We start from the raw sequence: 21523 nt of genomic DNA on the forward strand, positions 1-21523 counted from the left end.
AGGGTGCTCTTGTTGACCCTGTGGCCGCTCTCCTGGCACTCACCTATCTGCAGTCAGCTGCTGAGCCAGGCTGGTCCATGCTGAATCTGCTGCACAAAGGCCCAGGCCACACCACGGGGACCCGGGGCAGGAGGGAGTGCTGGGCTTCGGCCTGTGACTTTCAAGAAGGCATGCTCCACGTGGCAGCGTGCGGCTCACCCTGAGGCCTGTGGTCTCTGGTCTCTGGTACAAATTGTATGGCCATGGGTATCTGGTTCAGAATATCCCACCACCCTAAGAGGAAGCCTGTCCCCATGAGCAACCCCCCATCCCTCCCCAGTCCAGCACCCGTGGGTCCACGTCCATCTTGGACTCTGTCCTGTCATTGAGCAGAGTCCTCAGGTCTGTCCACACTGCAGCTGTCAGCTTGCTCCTGCTCTGGCCGAGGATACTCCTGTACACATGGACTGCCTGGACGTCCACCTGTGGAACTCACTTCCACGTTCGCCGGCTGTGAACACGTGTGTGCACGTCCGTGGGATGTGCTCAGACCTCTGGCCTGTCCTCTTCAGGGCCACTGCCCCCCTCCCATGGTGGCTGCTGTGGGCACGGTCCTCCCCCTCGCCAGCACTGGCTGCTGCCCGTGTCCCAGCTCTGCCCTGGTGACCACGGCACCTGGCGGGCACGCTGCCTTCTCCACCCCGGAAAGCCTGGGCAGGCACCCCTCATCCAGCCTCCTTGCCCAGGGGACAGGCACCTGGGGAGGGGAGAGGCCCCTGGGTGTCCCCAGGCCCCCAACACACAGAGAGGGCACAGACAGCACAGGCCTCGGTGGCTTCACCTTGACCGTTTTATTTGCATTTTTAAAAAACAATTAAATTAGAATACAAATATTAGAAAACAGCGGCCTCGGCCGTGGGCGGCGTGGGTGGCCGCCGACGGGAGTTCACACAGCAGTCCTGACGCCCAGCCGCGGCCCCACCCTGCCTCCTGACCAGGGCAGCGGGAAGGGCCCGCAGAGCAGGGGGAGCCCTCTGCCGCTGCCTCCGGGCCGCGTGGGGGCGCCGGCTCCAGGGTGGGCGAGCGGGCCCCGGGCCGGTGGGAGCCCAGGAGCCTGGCGGGAGGGGAACCAACCCAAATCAAGAGACCTGCCGCCCTCGGACGCCACGCCCTCCCTGCCCGGGCGCGGCGGGGCTGGCGGTGGACATCTGTGCTGTTCCGTAGGGAAGTTAACCTGAATTGGAGTTACCGAGGTAGCTGGCTAGAAACTGACCCCCCCACGCCACACGGTGCCGCACCGGGGCCGCCTCCCGGGGGGCGCTGGCCACCGCGGGTCTTCAAGATACCACGTTATTGCACTTTCAAAAACAACCCACCTGCGGCGACCCGGCCGCCCCACCCATGGCTTCGGAGCCCAGCGCTGTGGGCGCGGCGAGGGTCTCCAGGGAGGACGCATCGCGGAGAGCAAAGCAAGGGGACAGAGCATGTCGCTCAGTTGCGGTGGTCGCCGGGCCGCCACTCCCAACGGCCAGGCCCCAGCTGGAATGGTCGCGGCCAGGCTCCTGGGTCCCTCCCACGCAGCCCCTCCTCCCGGGCCGGCAGCCTTGTGGAAGAGTCCGTCTTTTTGTCGGTTTCGTTTTTCTTTTTCTCGTTTTTTGAGCTTTTTTTTTTTTTTTTTTTTTGTCATTTTACTTTTTTTTAATCCCCGAGAGGAGAGTCCAGAGGTGCAGGTGCCAGGAGCCAGGGAGGGCGGAGAGGACAAACGGACAATGAAAAGAGAAGGAATCGCTGCTCCTCTGCGCCCGGCCGCCCGCCCTCCGCGTGGTCAGCACCAGGGAAATTTCAGGTCATGTGGCCGGCGGTCAGCAGGCCGGAACCAGGCCCTTCTGGAAGGGGCAGCGGCGCTTGGGCCGGGGTCCCTCCTCATCCTCGTCCTCGTCCTCCTCTTCGTCCTCCTCCTCCGAGGACGACGAGCTGTCCAGTGTGAGGTCCACCACGTCGGTCCCCGGCTTGCCGTTCTCCACGCTGCCCACGGAGGCTGCCCCGCTGCTCGCGCTGCCCAGGGTGCCACCACTGCCGCCATTGACACTGGGGGTGGGCAGGAGCCCGCTGGCATCTGAGGTTCCTGTGGGCAACGGGGACGTGGGCACTCAGGAGGCTGCGACAGGCACAGCAGGGGACCCACGGCCATCACGCACAGGGCCAGCCGCACCCACAGCCACGCAGGACAGGACGGGTGCAGGGCGCGGGACTCACCGAGCACCAGGATGGGGCCCTGGGGGCTGCAGCTCCGCTCCTTCTCAGTGCGGATTGGGCACCAGGAGCCGTCCACCAGGTACTCGATCTCATCGGCGTCCTCACACTCGCTCAGGATCTTGGAGAGGAGCCTGGGCGAGGGGGTGGGCTGATGCGGGGCTAGGCCTCACTCCCGGCCCCCTGCCCTCTACGGGGCTCGCCAACTCCCCACCCATCTCTGCAGAGCTGGTTCAGAGACTGTACCAACCGGACCCAAGGGCTCGAGGGTGGGGGACTGGAGGGCCTTCTGCACAGGCCTGGATTTGTGGCCCCAGGAGGACGACAGGCAGCTGGCCTGGTAGCCACGGTGCAGACAGGAGGCCCGTCCCCAGTCACCCTGGAGGGTGGCCAGGGGGCCTGCGGTTTCATATCAGAGCACTACTCTGGGGCTGGGCACCACCAGGCAGTTGCCACTGGCCCTTCAACCCCCACCTCTACTGCACGACGCCCCATTTCACAGACGGGGAAGCTGCCGAGAGGTGACCGCAAGAGGACGAGCAGAGCGGAGGCCAGCGTAGGAACCCCGAGCCTCTTGTGGCCTGCTCTCCAGGCAGACAGGACACTGAGGCTCAGGAGGGTGCACATGGCTCCAGGCTCTTAGAAGCTCGGGGGACAACGGGGCCACCTCGCTCCCACACTGCAGTTCCTGTAGGGCATGCACTGTACACTGGGTCCCTCTGCATGGGGAACTTCCCGCTGTCCACAGAAGGGAAACAGAGGCGTGGCAAGGACAAGAGCCTGAGGTCACAAGACTGGGCAGCTGGCTCTGGTTCCAGTTCTGCCCCCAGCACCTACTGGCCACGAGGCATGTCTCCCTATCAGAGGGGGCACCGTGTCACGGGTAAGTCCACACAGGGCACGCTGGCCACCGTGCCCCCAACCACAAGGGAGAAGCCTTGTCCCACTCAGGGCCACCCTTGCAAAGGCCAGTGGGCCACTTCCATCCTGGCTGGCCCCCACTGCCACCCTCACCCGGCTCCCGAAGGCCTCTCCTGCTCTCCCGCAGCAGCAGCTGCCAGCAGAGGGCTCCTGAGGGCAGGTCCAGGGCAGACGGGCAAAACCACAGGAGATACTACGTGAACCCCTCCAGGAACCTCCCGGCTGCCCTGCGACACCAGGGCTGAGGTGGCCGGGACCAGGCCCTCTGGGAAGCACAGCATCTGCCCAGCCCGCTGGCCTCTGCAGCCAGGGGCCACTGCTGCTCTGAGCTGAACCACCGGCTCTGGGCCTGGGGGAGGCGGGTGCCGGGCTGCACAGCTGCCAGCTGGGAACAGAGCGGCCATTCAGGTCCAGCCCACGTGCCTGGTCCCAGGGGCCTCCTCACTCCACTTGGAGGCCAGTAGCAGCTCGGCCCTTCCAAGAAGGGCTCAGGCTCAGAACTAGTGAGACCTGGATTCAAGTCACTCTAGGCCAACCTCCTACAAGTTAGTGGTAGGGTCTGGGTGGGGGCAGTCCCCCCTGAGGCTCAGTGTCCTCATCCGTTCAGTGGAGGGGCATCCTGGGGTGAGGCTCAGGGGTGGACGCCTGCCAAGCACGTGAGGCCCTGGGCTCCCCCAGCACCGCAGAGCAACAGGCAGCACGAGAGGCAGAGGCAGGGCAGGTGCTTCAGAAGGGAGTCCACCCCATGACCGCTGCCGGCCACAGTGTCTCTGGCGACCGGGAGGTGAGGTGGGGTGGGGGGAGGTGAGGGGGTGCAGCCAGCGCCTGGCAGGAGCCACCTCAGGTGCCAGGGACAACTGAGCTCAGTGTGTGGAACCTTGAGACCTGGGCAAGCTTCCCACCCAGCAGAAAGGCCCGTCCCTGGCCAGTGCCACCAGGAGGGCAGGGCATGACCAGCAGCTGTGGGCCTGCCTTCACCTCCCCGCAGGGAGCAGGGGCAGGGTGCTGTCTGCTAAGGGCCTCCAACTCCCACAGGCCCAGTGCTGGCCCAGCAGGTGCCCACCTCACGGGGAAGAGCCAGAGCCACTCCTGAGGCCCAGGCCACACCACAGCCTCCAGCACCTGCTCGCATGGGGCCAAGCCGTCCTCCCCTGCCCATGGCACTGGCTTCACGCTTCCCACAGCCAGGGCCCAGGGAGACGAGGGGCTGCCCAGCATGGCACCTGGCTGCTCCTGGGCTCCAGGACTTACCCGTCGATGATGAGCTGGTCGTAGGGAGCTGGCTTGTCACACACTGGACACAGCCAGGTGGGCTTCTTCTCATTCATCTGCAGGTAGAAGACGGCGTCGAAGCACTGCAGGTGTGCGCAGGTCTCCGCCCGGCAGGGCACCGAGAGCCGCATCTTCACCAGCTGCGGGGAGGGGTGGGTGAGCAGGCCCGCGGGACACCAAGGGGACCCCAGCCAGGCCCTGCCCGCCTTCGCTCCCACACCAGCTGCACCAGCGCCACTTGGGGGGAAGGAGGATGCCCGGGCCACGCGGCTCTGGGAGGGAGCAGTGCGGGGACCTGCCAGCCACTCACCGGGCAGATGAGGGAGACCCGCACACCGGTGGTGGCGATCTCGCTGTCGGGATCCAGGCGCAGCTTCTCCTTGACTACGTGGAGGGGACAGAGGACAGTGTCAGAGGGGAGGGACGGGCAGCCTGGGTCACAGCCCTCAGGACGCGCTCACTCCTAGAAGACGCTTCCCTGGTGGGGACCCAGGCTGGGCTGGGAAGAGTGTCTGCAGGACCCCAAGGCCCAGTCTGTGCCCAGCCAAGGGTCCAGAAAGGTCCCCTCACCTGTGGAGCTCCTGCTGAGCTCTTCTGGAGAAATTCTGGCAGCACCCAGCACCCACAGAGCACCCACAGTGACGGCTATTCTGTCACCAAAACACCTCCCCAAGGACATGGTGGGGACTGGACAGGGATTCCCTACCACCCTAAGGCCAAGTGGCATCTGTGCCCAACACATAGCAGCCTCAGGGTGAGGCCCAACTTCTGTGGCAGGGAAAGAGGTCTCAGGGTGCCACACAGTGTGTGGGAAGGTCTCGGGACATGCAGGCCCTAGGAGAAGATGGCCTTCTCACGGCCCTGGTGGCCCGTGGCCTCCTCCAGGAAGCCGTCTTCTCTGCCTGGGACTCCCCTCCTCCTGTCTCAGGCCTGCCTGGGAAGTGCCTCTCTGTGCCCCTCCTGACCCCCAGTCTGTGGTACCTGAGTGCTCTCCCTCCTCTGGGGGCAGGAGCGGCCTGAGCCCAAGACCTCTGTAGAGCCCTGGGCACTCAAGGGCCAGGTGGGCAGGCCTTGGGCCAATGGCCAGGTCCTCACTGCCTGGCCTCCTGCACCCTCCCTGCTCACACGGCCTCCTCAGTGTGCACTCCCTCCTGCTGAGTGCTGGGGCGACTCCAGACAGCTAGAGGGCGCGGGGAAGGCTGTGTGTGTAGCCAGAGGGTAACGCAGACCCCCAGGACTTCCTGGAGACAAAGAGGCCAACATGGAGACGCACGCCTGTGGCTGCCTGGGCAGATACCTGCCACGCTCCTGGGAGAGACCCCTAGGGTGGGACCTGCTCAAGGGGGGCCACAGTCAGGCCCATGCCCGACCATCAGCAGCACAACCTCCTCCTGGTCAAGGGGCCATTGTTCCCCCAGGGCCCTGAAGGGGAGCAGAGGTGGCAGAGTAGGTGCACAGGCCTTGGGGCCACGGGGCCACAACGATGACTCTGCCTGTCTCCTTCTGGTCACAGGGACAGGGCTGGGTCACACACAGGGCTTCCTCTGTGACACGCAGGGGCAGTGGGCTAACTCCCACCTGGGGGCGAGGGCAGGAGGCTTCCACATAGTGAGGCTCAGAGGCCCTTCCGAGGCTGGAGGCCACGGGATGTGGAGAGCTGGGGTGGAGCCCAGGGTCCATCTGGGCTGGGCAAGGCCCTCCCCTCCCACCTGCAAGAGACTGGGTTAGTGGAAGGGGCTGAACAAGCCCAGGGACCTGTGGTGCGTCTCCAGCGGGCACCAGAATCCAGAGACCAGGTGGTTGGGCCCCACCCAACTGCCCCTCCAAGGACAGGACCTCACAGCCCAGCCCCGCCCCGCAAGGCAGGCCCACGGAGAGGCCTCCCCAGGATGGCTTGGGCCTGTTCTTGTGAAGAATGGACACCAAAGACGACCAGCAGCTTCTCCAGGCCACACAGCCTGAGTGCCTGTGCTTGGCACCCCTGGCGGGCACCCAGGAAGAACACACTGCTCCTGCCCGCCTGCCGGGGCACCCAGCGCCTCTCAGGTGCTCTAGGTTTCGTTACTTAACAACAGCACGCGTCATGATCACAGGAAGGAGGAAACAGCAGCCTCGTCCCCTGCGCGTCACCCTCAGCCAGCTATGACCCCACCTTGCCTGAATGCCAGGCCAGAGCCACCCATGGCAGCCTGAGGGCTCCCTGAGGGCACAGGCCCTGGGACCAGGGCCCCAAGTCCTCGGCCCCTATGGGCCGCAGCCTGCTCCCCACCCCGCAGCATCGTGCAGAGGCCTCCTAGCCTCCCTGGTGCCACAGCCCCCAAGCTGACTTGCTAAGCCTGGGCTCACAGACTGTCAAGCCCACCCCTCACGCCCAGGAAGGAGGGTCCGGTCCCTGGTACCAGGGCGGCCTCGGGCCCCCGCCACCACTCACCCAGCGCCTTGCACAACTCCGGGTGCTTGACCCCGATGGTCCTCAACCTCTGCAGCAGCTCCGCCGAGGTCAGCTGCCGCACCAGGTACAGGGCCACCGAGTAGCTCTGGGGAGAGGGCAGGGGTCAGCCCAGCAGGGCCAGGCCAGGGGGAAGCCAGGTTGGGTAGGGGAGGCCCGCTCACCTTGCCGTAGTTCCCCCAGGTGACGGTGATGCGGTTGGTGGCTGAGGACAGGTACATGAGGTGGGTGAGGTTGATGGGGCGGCAGGGCCTCTTGGGCTCCACTCCGGGCTTGTTGGAAGGGTAGTAGCCCTGCAAGAGGACGGCTGCTCAGGGCACTTGGGCCAGCGGTGTCCCCCCGCCCCCCCCCACCCGCCAAGCAGGGCCGCAGCTCACCGGGACCGAGCAGTAGCTGTGGTTGACCTTCACGGCGATGTTGGGCGGGTACTGGTCCTCCTGCGGGCAGCTGGCGTCCGAGTAGCAGATCCTGCAGCAACAACAGGGACAGCTGTTCTGGGGGCTGGGAGCAACTGCTGGTCCCCACACAATGATGGGGGTCAGAGGGCGGGACAAGGGGCCAGCGGTGCAGGGCCTGGGATGCAGTGCGTGACGAGGACATGGCAGCGGGGTGAGGGTGGGAGGGCCGTGGTCAGGGCGGGTGGCCGCGGCCTGGCTGCAGACGTACCTCAGGACCACCTGCACGGCCTTGACTCCGGGCTGCAGCTCCCTGCACCGAGCGGACCAAGGAGAGAGGAGGTCAGTGAGGGAGGGGCCAGCACGCACGCCGCTCGCCAGCTGGACCGCGGTCTTGCCGGGGAGCCAGCGGCACCCTCACTGAGGGGCTCCCCGGAGGACACCAGCCACCCTGGCCCACGCTGGGAAGACGACTCGTCTCAGGCGAGGGGCGCCCGCCCGGGGCAGGCTCTGTGTGGCGCTGCGTGCAGCAGGGCCTGAGCGGGAGGGGCTGTGGCAGTGAGGCTCACACCCCAGGAAGACGAGGCTCAGTGGGTCCCCAACCTCTGCCAGGCCACCCAGCCTTTGTGGCCACTGCACTAGACAAAAGCCATGACCAGTTTCAAGAGCAAGGATGAGGGGCTGGGGGACTTTGGACCCATAAGGAGGCAGGGACTCAGACGTGGGTTCCACGGACTCAGACGTGGGTTGTGACCCTAGCCCTGCACAGGCCCCCAGAGGAGCTGGCCAAGTGACCTCTCCTGTCTTTGCTTGTAGTGCTGGGAATGGAACCCAGTGCCTCATTTGGGACACACACATGCTCTGCCTGAGCTGCACCCTCAGTGTGACCTCCCGTCCTGAGTGTCTGCTGGTCTCTGGAAGACAGATGGGTGCTCATGGGAACCCCTCTGGGTGGAGGGCGAGGAGCACCCAGCACGTGCCCGGCACACACGGCATCTGACAAGGGCTCCCCAGCGGGGCTTGTGTCTTAGCTGGACACGCGAAGGCCTCAGAGAGCTCCCGGTGGCCCCGCACTCCACCTGCTATAGCTCAGGTGCCTCATCTGGGCTGACCCTGCCTCCAGGGGATAGGAGGTGATGTCCGGGGAAACGTGGTGTCACAACTGGGGAGCTCCTGGCCGAGTGATGGAAGCCAGGGGTGCTGTTCAGCACCTTGCAGCCCAGGACAACACCCACAGAACCACCCAGCCCCGCCCACAGCATCTTGGGTCCCTTGTGAAGGGGGACATGGAGTCCATGTTGGAGCTGAAGGGTACGTGACAACACTGAGCACGTGGCCCTGGACGTGAGGGACGTGACTCTCGGGCACCGCAGCGGCCCTGCAGGCAGATGGGCGGGCACCTGGAGTTCCGGATCAGCTCCACCTGCCGGGGCGTCAGGGCGAAGATGCACGGGCTCTCCTGCAGCTTCTCGCTGTTCTGTGGGACTGAAGACAAGTGGGGTCAGGGCCACGTCTGCCCCAAACCCTGATGCAGGCACCCACATGCAGCCACGTCTCTGAGCCCCTCTCCAGACCAGGAAACAGGAAATGGGAAGCCAGAGCCAGTGGGGTCCTGTGAACGTGGCAAGACTGCCCAGGGCCCCTGGTGCAGGAAACTTGATCTCGTCCCCTTGCAGGAGGAGGGGAGGACAACCCAGCTGGGCCCTGGCCTGGCTCCCTGCATGCTTTCAGAAGCTGGCCCCAACTCAGGGACCACAGCGGCTGGCCACAGTGGGACCACATGTGGGGCCTCGCAAGAGATCATTAGAACCTCCTAGGGCCAAGGTCAGGAAGGTCCTGAGAGGTGGCGCCAGGCCGGGGTCACAGCTGTCCTTCACGCTCCACTGTAGCTAAGGCCGCGGGGCAGAGAGAACCTTTCAACCAAGTGCGAAACACAACAGAGCAACACTTGCAGGCGCAGCCAAAGCAGTTCCCGGAGAGGAAGAGGATTTCAGTTTCTATTCTGTGGTGCTGGGGACGGAACTAGGGCTCCGCCACTGAGTCACACCCCCAGTCCTCTTTATGTTTTGAGACAGAGTCTCACTAAGATTCCCAGGCTGGCCTTGAACTTGCGATCCTCCAGCCCCAGCCTCCCAAGGAGCTGGATGGCAGGCAGAGGCCACAGGTCAGAGAAGACTTAAGATGAAAGATGCAGGCTTCCTCCAGGAGCAGCTGGAAGAAGAAGGGCAAGTCAAAGCCAAAGTCACTGGAAGGAAGAAACACTCGAGAAAAAATGAAATCCAAACAGGTAAGATGATCAAAGCCAAAAGCTCGACTTTCGCCAGATTGAGCGATGGAAACAATGGCGTCGACCAAGGCTCTCACCATCAGCAGCAGACCAGCAGCCTCCCGCTCGGCAGGCACCGCGCCACCTCAGACACACGGTGGGGAGGCTCCTGGCCTGGGGCAGAAACCGAACACGGCTCCACGGAGACCTTTCTGCAGGGAGGATCCCAGCCACAGTGAGCCGGGCACCGGGCGCTCAGGCTGCTCTGGGACTGGCTCTGGCCTGCCAACCCTGCCCAGAACTTTCTGAACCCAGATCATGAGGCTAGATGACACGGGACAGGACACCCGTTCTACCTAAGAGCAACTCGGGCCCAGAGCCAGGAGGCCTGCGCCTCCTCACAGGTCCGCTTCTTGGGGTGCCCACCACTACTGAGTCTGTGTTTAGGGCCCAAAGGTGACTGTGGTGACAGCCATGATGCTGCAAGCCAATCCCGATTGCTCGCTGAGGGCCTAGCAGGTCTCTGGCTGAGTGCCACCTAACTGTGAAGGGGGTGCACACAGGCCACCTGCAGACAAGCCTGGATCTGCCCAGGGGCCTGGGGGGCAATTATTCTGGAGGCAGGAGGGGAGGCCTCACAAGGTGACACCTGAGCTAGGCCCTGAAGACCAAGCAGGAGATCAAAATGCCACCCCCACCTGTTCCACCCTGCAGCTGCTCCCGGAAAGCAGGAGTGGAGGGCAGGTCCCCAGCAGGTGGCTTAAAGTAGTGAGAAAGGCCTGAGCCCAGTCACCAAAGACACAGCATCCGCCCTTCCCTGAGGGGCATCCACTTCTAGGTGAGGCCAGGCAGGCAGCGTGCTGGCTCAGGGCCTGGGGTCGGCCCTGCACACCTCTTCCACTGTACCACTGGCCCACGTCCTGATGCTGCTCCGAGCAGCCGGCAGAGGTGAGTTGTCACCTGGGCTGTGACATAGCCCTGTCCAGAAAGGCTGGCGTCTCCTCTAAAACTGTGTGCCTCTGCCACACTGGTCAGAAGCAAGGACACACTGCCTGGCGTCCAGGGCCAAGCCCCCTCCTCCCCATCCTGCTACATACCCACTCCCTTGGCCAGTCCCGGAGGCTGTTCCCAAACACCGCAGGCACCCAGAGGCCAGGCCCTCGGGCTGCCTTCCCTGGCTCTGATCAGGGTCCTGAACTCTCACAAAGAGCTGCAGATGGGGAGCTCCCAGCCACTCAACCCCCCCACCCTACCCTGTTCGCATGGCCATTCCCCATCATTCCTCAGGCCCAAACCACTCCAGGAGGCCCCTGTCCACACGGACCACGGGCCCAGCCACCCAGTCTCCTCCTCAGGACCCCGTCAGCTAAAGACATCCTGCCTCAGGGCCTTTGCACTTACTGGTTTCTCTTCTGGAACATTCCTCCTACAACTACCTCCATGGCCCTCTGTCTTCCCTTGCACAATCGCCTCGGAATAAAATGCTTCCCTGAGCCCCTCACTGAAAACCTGCCACGGCCATGCCTGGCTTTTCTTCACAACCTTGACCTCCTGGGAACTGACCGACCTCCCCACAGACCTCCTGCTCTCCCTTGTAGGCCCACATTGGCATGAGGTCCACAGGCGACGCTGGTGTGTGTGGGCACACGGCGGGTGGCGGGTGGCGGGTGGGGGGGGGGCCACACACATGCACCTAATCAAGGCAGGACTCTGAGGAACCAGAAAGCACTGGTTCCCTGGACTCCAAGGAGCCAGAGGGCACGAGCAGGGCAGCGACCAACAGGTGCTCAGCCCGAGGGTCACACACAGCCCGCCCCTCGTGGCCCAGGAGTGGAGGAAGGTGCAGGGACCCTGGACCAGCTGGACCCAGGGATCCAGGATCCCACAGCCATCAGGGGCGGACGGGCGCCTGCTGAAAGGCGCCTGGTGGCAGGCGCCGGGCCTGGAGCCTGCTCTGATGAATGTTTAATGCCCGGCAGATGCTCAAGGAGAGCGGGGCAGCAGCAGCCCACACCGGGGCCCTCTCGGGCGGCTGGATCACAGCCCGGCAGATCCCTTGCGGGGGCCTGGACTTTCTGCAGCGAGTACAAGTCGAGGGGAAGGCAGCCTACGATCAAATACCCAATCAGACAGACCTTCCCCCTCCCCCGAGGCCCCGCCCCCAGGCTGAGGCGCCCACCCGCTGCACACACACAGGCTCCTCGGCTCCCACCAGACCTCTCGTGGGCCTCCACACTGCCCGCTACTCTCGGCCCTGCCCAGCACGACGCTCCCCTCGCCAGAGACCCAGGGTGCCAAGCAGGTCCTGGACAGCACCCCAGGCAAAATCAGGACAGGGTCTGTCGGTGGGCAGCACCAGAGGCTCCAGCCCAGCACTGTGACCAGGCTGGACAGCGCCAGGGCGGGGGCTGCATCTAACCCCCACTAGGGCCTGGGGGTTCCAACCCTGAAGGCGTGAGGAACCTGCCAGCCCTGAACCCTGGCTTCCACACCCAGCCTGGTGCTGGGGCTGCTAGGTAACGGGCAGCCGGCTCCAGCACGTGGCCCTGGATGCTGCTCAGCTCTGCATCTTTGCCTGTGCAGTGCCCTGCCTGTGGCCCCAGCCTGTGCCCCCAGCCTGCTCTAGCCCTCCCCCCAGCCCTGGGTTCCATTCTTAGCACCACATAAAAATAAATATTTAAATTCGTAAACGTGTTGTGTTCATCCAGAACTAAAAAAAAAAAAAAAAAAGACATTAAGCAGAGCATGGTGGCACTGGCCTATAATCCGGGCAACTCAGGAGGCTGAGGCAAGAGGATCACAAGTTCAAGATCAGCCTCAGCAATTTAGTAAGACCCTGACTCAAAACAAAAAATAAAAAGGGCTCGGAATGTGGCTCAGTGGTCAAGTGCCCGGGATTAAGTTCAGTACCATTAAAAAAGAAGAAAAAATGTTGAAAAATGAGACCAGGGGCTGGGATGTGGCTCAAGCGGTAGCGTGCTCGCCTGGCATGCGTGCGGCCCGGGTTCGATCCTCAGCACCACGTACAAACAAAGATGTTGTGTCTGCCGAAAACTAAAAAATAAATATTACAATTCTCTCTCAAAAAAAAAAAAAGAGAACATGGGCTGTGGCTGTGGCTCAGTGGTAGAGCACTTGCCTAGCATGTGTGAGGCCCGGGGTAGAATCCTCAGCACCACATAAAAGTAAATAAATACAATAAAGGTACTGCATCCACCTACAACTAAAAAAATTACATGAGACCAGCCGGGTGTGGTGACCCTTGCCTCTAATCCCCGCAGTTTGGGAGGCTAAGGCAGGAGGATCGAGAGTTCAAAGGCAGCCTCAGCAATGGCAAGGCACTAACAAGCAACGTGGTGAGACCCTGTCTCTAAATAAGATACAAAACAGGGGATGTGGCTCAGTGCCCCCAAGTTCAAGCCTTCGTTACCCCTCCTCAAAAAACAGAGAGACCAGCCGGACATGGTGGCACACACTACAAGGCCAGTGACTCAGGAGGGGGGCAGGACGATGCGGGCTTGAGGACAGCCCAGCAGGTTAGGAAGGCTTTAGCAACTCGCCAAGACCCTGTCCTGTCTCAAAACCAAAAATAAAAACGTGAAGAATGGGGAAGTAGCTCAGGGGAAAGTGCCCTTGTATTCAGCCTCCAGAACAACAGCAAAAACTAAAAACAAAAATAAACAAAGCCCAGACAGACAGGAGACGCAGAAGAGTGCACCGGGCCCCACAAGGTTTGCAGCCCCCAGACCCGCCAGCCTCCACTCCTCCAGAGCCCACCATCCCTGGGGGTTCAGGAAACTGTCCTTCCTCCTGGGGCACCTCACCCTCGGGCCACAATGGCCTCCACTCAGTCCTGTGAGGGAGCCCTCTAGACGCCAGGCCCCTGCTCTCCTTGTTCCTCTGCCTGGAGTCCCGCCCTGCCCCCCTCTATGCCTGGCCAATTCCTCGGCCTGAGGTCTAGGCTGGAATACCGCCTCTTCCGGGAAGCCTTCCTGCCAGCTCCTCCACAACAGCCCCCAGCCCACCCCCCACGAGGACAGCCATACCCCAGTCCCCTCTAGTGCCTGCTGGGCGGCACCGGGACAAGGAGATACCAACACTGTGTCTGGCATCAGGGCAGTGCTGGCCAAAGGGCTTAAGAGCCCAGAAAAGGGGCACACATGTGCCCTACACACAACACAGCAGCACCAGACCAGAGCCCCTAGCCATCACTGACGCTGCCCCCTGGGGACAACCCAGGGGCCACTCACCCGCCTGCGGTAGGCTGCAGTGCTGCCTCAGGATGCCAGGAGCCAGCAGCTCTGGTGGCAGTGAATTTCCCTCCTCTGCCCTGGTCTCATGAGGGCGCCTCTTGGGCACGCTCTGGGAGGAGGGTCTGGGCCCCTGGTACTGCCTGGCCCTTCTCTGCTGAGGTCATCAATGGCCTTCTGCCTAGGCTCACCTGCCCAGGCTCCCCTTGCTGAGGGCAGGGTTCCAAACCTGACCTCCCAGGAGGCAGTGCAAAGTGCAATCTGCTGGGAATGAGATTGGGACAGGGAGGATGGAGCGGGGCTCTGTGTGACCTTGGGCAAGTCTCCTGACCTTTGGAGGCACCAGTCCCACACCCCACGGAGCCGCCCATCTGCCTCCCGGCCCTTCCAGCTCCTGGTCTGCGCCAGCGCCCACCCCTCCCCCACCCAGCATTCCACTCGAGGTGATTTATGGCTCCCATCCGCCCGGTGCAGCCTGCAGCCCAGAGCCAGCCGCAGCTCCACTGGGGGAGTCCACTTGGGCGTGTGGGTCTTGTTTTGGTTAGTGGGTCGTGGCCGGGGCAAGGAGGAAAGAGAAGCTGGCAGAGCTGGGCCTCTAGAAGCGGGCAAATCATGGAAGGCTGGGGGCTGGGACACAGAACCGTGGGTTCTGGAACTGAGGGAGCCCTGCCTTGGATCCAGACTCTGCCACGGCACCTACGTGCACAGGGCACGGGGTCCCGGGGAGGCAGCGCGCTCTGCTGGGAGAGGATCCCCCAGACTGGAGCACACAGGGGACTCTGGGGAGGAAGGCAGGGCGGGGTCAGCCTCTTTGTTCTGAGCAAGAGCAGAATGCTCCTGGTGGAGACAGGGGAGTGGGCTCTCCCGGAGATCAGGTGACCAGATCTGGGGGGACAGGGGCACAGCAATGCAGTGTGGGGCGGCAGCCTGCAGGAAGCAAGCCCACATGCAGGCAGGAGATGAGGCTGGATACCTCAGGTTCAAAGTCACCTCCAGCCCGTCCCCTCAGCACCCAGGCTGGGGGACCCAGCCTCCCTGTTGCTCAAGTCATTCTGGAGACCCCTGGAGTTCAGGACGCCACTTTGACCTTCAGAACCGTCCAGCTCTCCCAGAACCCCAGGGAGATGGCTGCCAGCACCCAGAGTGGGCTTGGCCAGGGGCCAGCAGCACAAACTTGGAGGACGCTGGTCCCCAATGCACCCTTGACTCTGGACAGGGGCTCCTGGGCCAACCTACTTCCCGAGAGACTCTGCCGGAGCATGCGGCCTCAGTGGACTGCTGAGGTCAAGGCTGCCCTTCCTCCCTTCACTTCCTGAAACCTCATCAGGGACCAGAGTCCCTCCCACCCAGTCCCACGAGGACAGGAGGTCCAAGGGTGGTCAGTGGGAGGGAGATGCGGCCTGCACCCCCTCCTGGCTCCAAGCTCCAGAGCAGGAGAGGGGTCTGGCTAGAGCTGAAATGTGCAGGCCCTACAAGGGCCCCTGGTCCTCACTGGTGGCCAGGCAGGATGCTGGGTCAGCAGGGTGGATGAAGAGGGGTTCTGAGCTGCAGCCAGGAAGCCAGGAGGCGTGGCCTCTGCTGCCTACCTGCAAAGGCAGGTACAGACTCTGTGAGGACATAAGGGGCTGACTGGAAAGGGCGGAGGCGGCAGTAGGGCCCTTAGAGCAGGCCACAGGATAGGGACCCTGCAACCCTAAGTGGGGTGCTAGAGAGAATGCCTGCATTCTTGCTAGCTGCATGCCCTGCGCCTGGCACTGCACTGGGACCCCACCCATCAGGTTCTCCATTACTTATAGGAACTAACAGACTGGACGGGAGATGGAGGCAGGTGGGAGAGACAAAGGGTGGGGGTCTCCTGGCATGCTCAGGAGCCCGGTAAAGTCTGAGAGCCTGGACAGGGGTCCAGCAAAGGCCCCTTATACTCCCCTTCCCATTGGGGGACCTGGGAGGCTGGATGCTCTGCCCACCCATGAGCCTGGGGCTGTCCAGGCCTCCTCAGCCCTGAGCCCAGGCCAGCGACTGGCTGAGCCCAGGGTCAACACCCATGTTTGGCCTGTGTGTATGAGGCTTCCGGGAGGGCCCAGGGCGTGCCTACACCATCGTGACCAGCCCTGGCCAAGCCTTCAGATGAGGCAGCAAGGTCACGGGCCTGTCTATAGCTAGGTACAGTGAGATCCTGATGTCAATGATGGGGACCGTGAATAAACAAGAGGACCTTGGAGCCCTGCTGGTCTCCTCCACCTGACTGTCCAGCCTCAGAGAAGTACATGGAAGCCTAGCCTCACCTTGGCCCAAGGGGCTGTCAAAGGCTAGTCCTGAGGCTGGTGCCTGAGACAAGAGCCTTTGGAGGAAGGGAGCAGGTCAGACACAGCTCTTCAGCCCCTTTTCCACAAGGACTCGGCACATGAAGCCAGCCACGGCCTGGCGTGGCGCCCTGCCACGCTGTACCAGAAGCATCCATGTGAGCAACAGAACACGGCCAGAGTGAAGGTGTGGCCCGTCCGAGATCAGTTATCAAGCAGAGTGTGGCAGTCAGGCGTGCAGACACGCACCTGCAGGCCCAGCTACCTGGGAAGCTAAGGCAGCAGGATCACTTGAGCTCACAAGTTCAAGGCCAGCCTGGGCAACACCACAAGACCCAGTATCTGTCTGTCTGTCTGACACACACACACACACACACACACACACACACAGATGCACAGCCGTGGTTTCTAGCTCAGCCTTGCCTTTACACGTGAGTGTCCTGGATCTCCCTCCATTTCTCCTCTCTCCCTGAGAACACCAGCTCTAGGACAAGCCAGCCACCGTGCTCGGAGGACACCCAGGCAGCCCACTCAGGGGCCACAGGGCACCATGGCAAGGGACCCAGGCCTATGGGAGACCACTTGGGGAAGCGGCTCCCTCAGCCCTGGCACCGGGAGCTCCTGACAACAGGCTCAGGCTGTGCTTCCAGGGACTGACAGCTGATTGACACCTGTCATTTAAGTGCTAGGCTTGAGGGCAATCTGTTACATGACAACAACAGTCAGAGGCAGTCCCCTCGCTGCCTGGGAAGGAAAGCCCCAGCTCCCTCCCCACGTGCCACGCCACGGTCACGTGTGAGGCGGGCTGTGTGGCTGGAGGGTGCTGAGTCGGGAGGCGCCACTCACCTAGCTCGGTGGGCTTCAGCAGCTCGTCCAGCATGTTAAAGAAGGGCAGCTTCACCAGGCGGACTTCTGGTTTGAGGGTCTTGGTGGGCAAACGTCCGAGTCCATTTAAGTACTTCCCATAGAGAACAGGGTAGTCAATGTTGGGGCCCGACAGGGGAGTCCTGGGCACTGTGCTGGCCCGGTCGTAGGCCGAGTGCATGGTCAGCGGGTCCAGGGGCCGGTGGGGCTGCGGGCCGGGCTCTGCGCTCTTCTTGGCGTAGCGAGTCTCGTACAGCTCCTTGATCTTCTTGAACAGCTCGGGGCTGCAGTCGAACTGCACCAGCTGCAGGGCCCTGGTGACCAGCTCGTGCTTCAGCCCGCTCTTGCTGCGGCCCACGAATCCCAGCAGCATCTGGAGGTCGGAGACTCGGAAACTCATCACCATGTTCTGAAGAAGAGCAACCACACACAGGCTCTCAGAGGCCAGAGCTAGCGACATCAGGGGCGTCATGCGGCGGGGGCTGGAAACCAGGACTGCTGCAAAGTCACACCCCCCAGGACTGGCAGCTTCTGTGGGCTGCCAGCTCACCCTGCCCCCACCGCCCCCCCAAACTCCTAGGCGGCACCACTGTGGCAGAGTGCCGGCTCCCCACCCCCACAATCCAGTTCAGGCTCCCTCTTCAAGTCTGAAAGCACCCCAGACAGGAACTGGGATCTCATCCTGCCGTAGGAAACAGCCCCTGCCAGTTCCTGGCCAGCAAACACTGACAACCTCTCCTCTGAGTCTCCACTCTCTTCTTCATGGGCGAAGATAACAATCTGCACCTAGCGGGGACCCTGGGAGGTGCCAGGTGAGGGAACCCACATAAAGCAGCCGGTGGGGCGAGTGCTCACCCAGCCTCAGCCACAAACACGCTGCTCTGGTGTGGAAGAGCGCAGCCACAGCTACTTACTGCTGTCACCTGCCAGGACAGCCGCACACCCCTCACGCTTTGCTCTGAGCCTTAGAACAGCCCTGCCAGGTGAGCAGGAGTGCCCTCAGGGGTGGCATGGGGATCAAGGCCTCACTGAGGCTGGGGATGGCTCCTCTCTGATGCCTCCTCCCCACTGGGCACTGATGAGGCAGGGACTCCTCTGGGTGTTGTGGGCACTAGGCCAAGTAGTCCCACGGCGGGGCACTCTGGGCCCAGCAGGGTGCTAAGCAGCATCCTGGTCTCCACCTGCTCCAGGTCAGGAGCTCCCAGTCATGACAGCCACACATGTTCACAGTCACAGGCCCTAGCTGAAGGCTGCTGAGGGGCCCAGTAGCCGCACAGTCTCATGCCTGGTGCCACAGTCAGGAAGGGGGATTGGCAGGATCTAGCACTGACTTCCTGTCCAGGTCTCTCTGGCTAAATCAAGCAGAGCTCTACAGGTCCCAGTGTTTGACCTGCTGGCTGTGGGGTACTCTTTCTCAAGAGCCAGCCACCAAAGGCAGTGAGGACTCCCTGAGACGGATGCAAGCCAAGTGTCCTCAAGGGATGGGCCAGGGATCACCTGCTGGGCCCATAAACCAGCCTGGGATAGATAAAATGTGGTAGAAGGAAAACCTCCAGGGGAAGGCAAACAGCATGAGCAACAAGACTGGTCGAGTCCCAGGGCCTCGTGCCCACAGGAGCCCGCAGCCCCAGACACCTGCCTGGGACAGCAGAAGTCGGAGCTTCTAGAGCCCCACCAGGTGTTCACAGAGTGGCCTGGGTGTCACAGGCCTCGGTGGCCAGTCTTTGGCCACTTAAGAGTGAGGCAGGAAGTTGACGCAGCCCTGTAAGCAGGAGCCTGCTGGCCCCCTACCTTGGGACTGACTTTCTACCTTGTGCAGTAAGAAAAAGACTCGCAGACAAAATGTTTCTCCTGGAAGAGACGCAAGCCCTTAGAAAGGAGGGGCGGTGCTGACAGGTGAGTGCTGACCCTGGTGATCAGCCAAAAGCCCACAGCCCTGCTGACATTATCCACTGGAGCCCCTGTCCACCAAGGTCCAGCCTCTCCAACCAAGCTGGACATCCCAAGCCCAGTGAGCATCCAGCACACCCCTCTCCTGCCATATGCTCTCGACTCGAATTTCTCCGCAGCTGCTGCCACCAAGAAACCTGCCCTTGACTCTGAGGAAGGGGGCTGTAGAGGGAGCCAGGGAAGACAAATATTCAGGAAGAAGCCTGGAACACTCCAAGATCACTTCCTGCCCAGCTTCATCCGGATCCGCCTGCCTGTCAGAACTGTGTTTATAAACAGTGCCAGGCCCTGAAAGCCAGCACAGTTTCAACTCATAGGAACCACATGGGGACACATCAGCCAAGACAAAGCAGGGGCACCTGGCCTCTGCAGCATGGGCTCCTCTGAGCCTTGGGTGTGTGTGTGGGGGTAAGGCCCCCTCCATAAAAACGCACACGTGTACCAACACTGCAGACCTCACCCTCAAGCCTTCTTTTGGGCCTCAAGTGAAGGCTCAGACTTATTTACCAATAAGTCCCCACATCCTCCCCTTGGAGCAGCCCTTATGCACACCAAACAACATCATCTCCAGCCATTCACACGATGAGCTAGAGAAAGCTCCTGAAAAAAAGATGCTTTTCAATGACATTTAAGGTACTTGAGATAGTAGCAAGAGACCCCAAGAGACAGAGGTGCCTAGAGCCTGGGAAGTTATGCAGCAGCCCCAAGCTCCCCTGAACAGAGGCTCAGGGCTTAGAGAACTTAAAAGAAGGGTCACCTTGGCTTAACTGGAATGGGGGGGCCCAGCCACCAGAGGATCAAGCAGAGTTCATCATATTGTATTTCAAGGCCCTGGAGGATGTAAGAATGCAGCCCCAGCCCCTCCGCCAAAGTGCGGTGGGGTCCAGTGTTCAGATCTCCTCATCTTCAGGGCAGATCTCTACTTCCCAAAACCCCAGAGAGGAAGTGTGTATGGTGTGGGTCTGGAGGAGTACTCTGGGGGGGGGGGGGGTGTACCCTATTATCACAGAGCCTGAGGGTTGCCTTTTGGCTCCCAGTGGGCAGAGAAGGATGGAAGCAAGGAAAGGGAGGAGTGAGGAGGAAAATGCACTGACAGGTGCACTGACCAGAGAGAGGGAAGACCAAAGCCTGGTATCCCCAGCTCCCAAGGAGCAGTGGTCTTGGACACAATTCTGAAGCAAGAAGGATCAGACACAAGGATGCCGGCCCCCCACCTGGGTCCCAGGGATGGAGATGCTCTAAGCTCAGTCTCAAGAGAGTTAAATGAGGTCCCCAGCTAGGAGAAGGAAAAAGCAGTTACAGAACGCTGAACCTAGACCAGAGAATGGGGCACAGAGTGACAGCCTAAAGAGATCTATCCTGGAACCAGCTGGAGACCCTCCAAAGATCAATATAAGATAACAAGCAAAAAAGGGAAGTCAGAGCAAGGACATAAGGGATCTGGCCCTGTGCAAGGAAGAGGGAGTCTGATCTAACAAGCGGACTTACTGGAGAGGGGAGTCTCAAGATAGCCTCTAGGACAGGACCTGGTTCTGGAGTGCGGAAATGTGCGCTCCCGGAAGGAGAGGTGCGCTCCCAAGAGTCAGTCAGAAGGCAGAGCTCAGGATCCAAGGCTGAAGAGGATTTCGGAAGACCTCTGAGCAAGAACGGGGTCAGCGCTCCACTCGATGGGGAGGGCAAAGGGTGGGCCCAGTGTCCCCCAGGTGTCAGGAGGGGGCGGGGCTCTGGGGCTCACACCGAGGCTGAGGTTCCAAACCGAACTCGCGGCGCAGACGCCGCGAGGACGTATACGGTGTGGGCTGGTTTAGGACCCTGGCTCAGCCACGCAGGTGCTGACAGGGGTGACAGAACACCACTTCGGAGGTCCGGGGACACTATGAGCAGGGAGTCACCGACCCCAGGCTGGTCTGCACGCCGGGGAGATGAGACCCGTCCACAAGCTCTCGGTGCGAGCAGACAGAAACTACCCACAGCCGAAGAGCCCGGAGCCCTGCTCGGGGCGCGGGGTGGCCACCCGCCCCGCTGTCCGCGGGGACTGAGCCTGCAGCGGGGAGGCGCGGCCTTCCCGGTGCGCAGGGACGCCGGGACCCTCGCCGCTGGGATCGGCCGACCCGACCCTGCCTCCAGCGGCAGACCGACCGGCGGGAACACCGCGGCCAGGCCGGGGGCCCCGCCCCCGGCCTCCCCGCCCCCCGCCCGCACTCTGCGCTCTGGGCCGACGGGGCCCGGAAGGGCAGCCTTGGGCGGGCCGCGCCGCGCGGCCCCAAGCGGAAGACGCGGACATCGGCCCGCCGCCCAGCCCCCGCCCCGCCGCCCGCACAGCCCGGCCAGCGCCGCCGCCACTCACTCACTTTGGCCTCCACCAGCTCTGCCGCCATCTTGGCCACCAGCGTCCCCCGCGCCGGGAGCCCCCAGCCGTCGCGTCACGTGACCGCCCGCCACTCGCGGGCGGGGCCGCCTCCCCGGCCAATTAGCACCGGCGTGCGCTCCTCCCCAGGGCGCGCGCCGCAGTGTACTGCGCACGCGCGCGCGGCCGCCGCCCGAGCCTGGAGCCAATCAGACCCGCCCGACGTCGAACCTCCCCCCCTTCCCCCGTTTCGCTCGCGGCGACCACGCCCACT

General features: G+C 62.6%; 1 protein-coding gene across 2 annotated transcripts; it reads right to left on the minus strand.

Annotated features, from left to right (window-relative positions):
• Positions 1-806: 806 nt before the first annotated feature.
• On the minus strand, positions 807-21340 carry Pias4 (protein inhibitor of activated STAT 4). 2 transcript variants are annotated; one of them, XM_027952751.2, is made up of 11 exons: positions 21254-21340; positions 16935-17361; positions 8670-8754; positions 7541-7582; positions 7252-7342; positions 7039-7167; positions 6857-6962; positions 4736-4809; positions 4405-4565; positions 2236-2366; positions 807-2104 (listed from the first exon to the last, which is right to left on the minus strand). In XM_027952751.2, exons 1-11 carry the CDS (start codon positions 21278-21280, stop codon positions 1842-1844), a joined length of 1536 nt encoding a protein of 511 aa, XP_027808552.1. In that variant the 5' UTR covers positions 21281-21340; the 3' UTR covers positions 807-1841. The 2 variants fall into 2 exon arrangements, with proteins under 2 accessions (XP_027808552.1, XP_027808553.1); XM_027952752.3 differs by lacking the exon at positions 21254-21340 and adding an exon at positions 20391-20786.
• Positions 21341-21523: the final 183 nt, after the last annotated feature.

Source organism: Marmota flaviventris, chromosome 1 (genome assembly GCF_047511675.1).
Source record: "Marmota flaviventris isolate mMarFla1 chromosome 1, mMarFla1.hap1, whole genome shotgun sequence".
Classification (NCBI taxonomy): domain Eukaryota; kingdom Metazoa; phylum Chordata; class Mammalia; order Rodentia; family Sciuridae; genus Marmota; species Marmota flaviventris.

Coding starts and splice junctions, on each gene's coding strand:
- Pias4 (XM_027952751.2), bottom strand. CDS start 21,280: ATGGCGGCAGAGCTGGTGGAGGCCAAA. Junction 8,755..16,934: donor GCTGAAGCCCACCGAGCTAG/GTGAGTGGCGCC, acceptor ACTTGTCTTCAG/TCCCACAGAACAGCGAGAAG. Junction 2,105..2,235: donor GGGCCCCATCCTGGTGCTCG/GTGAGTCCCGCG, acceptor CGTTGCCCACAG/GAACCTCAGATGCCAGCGGG.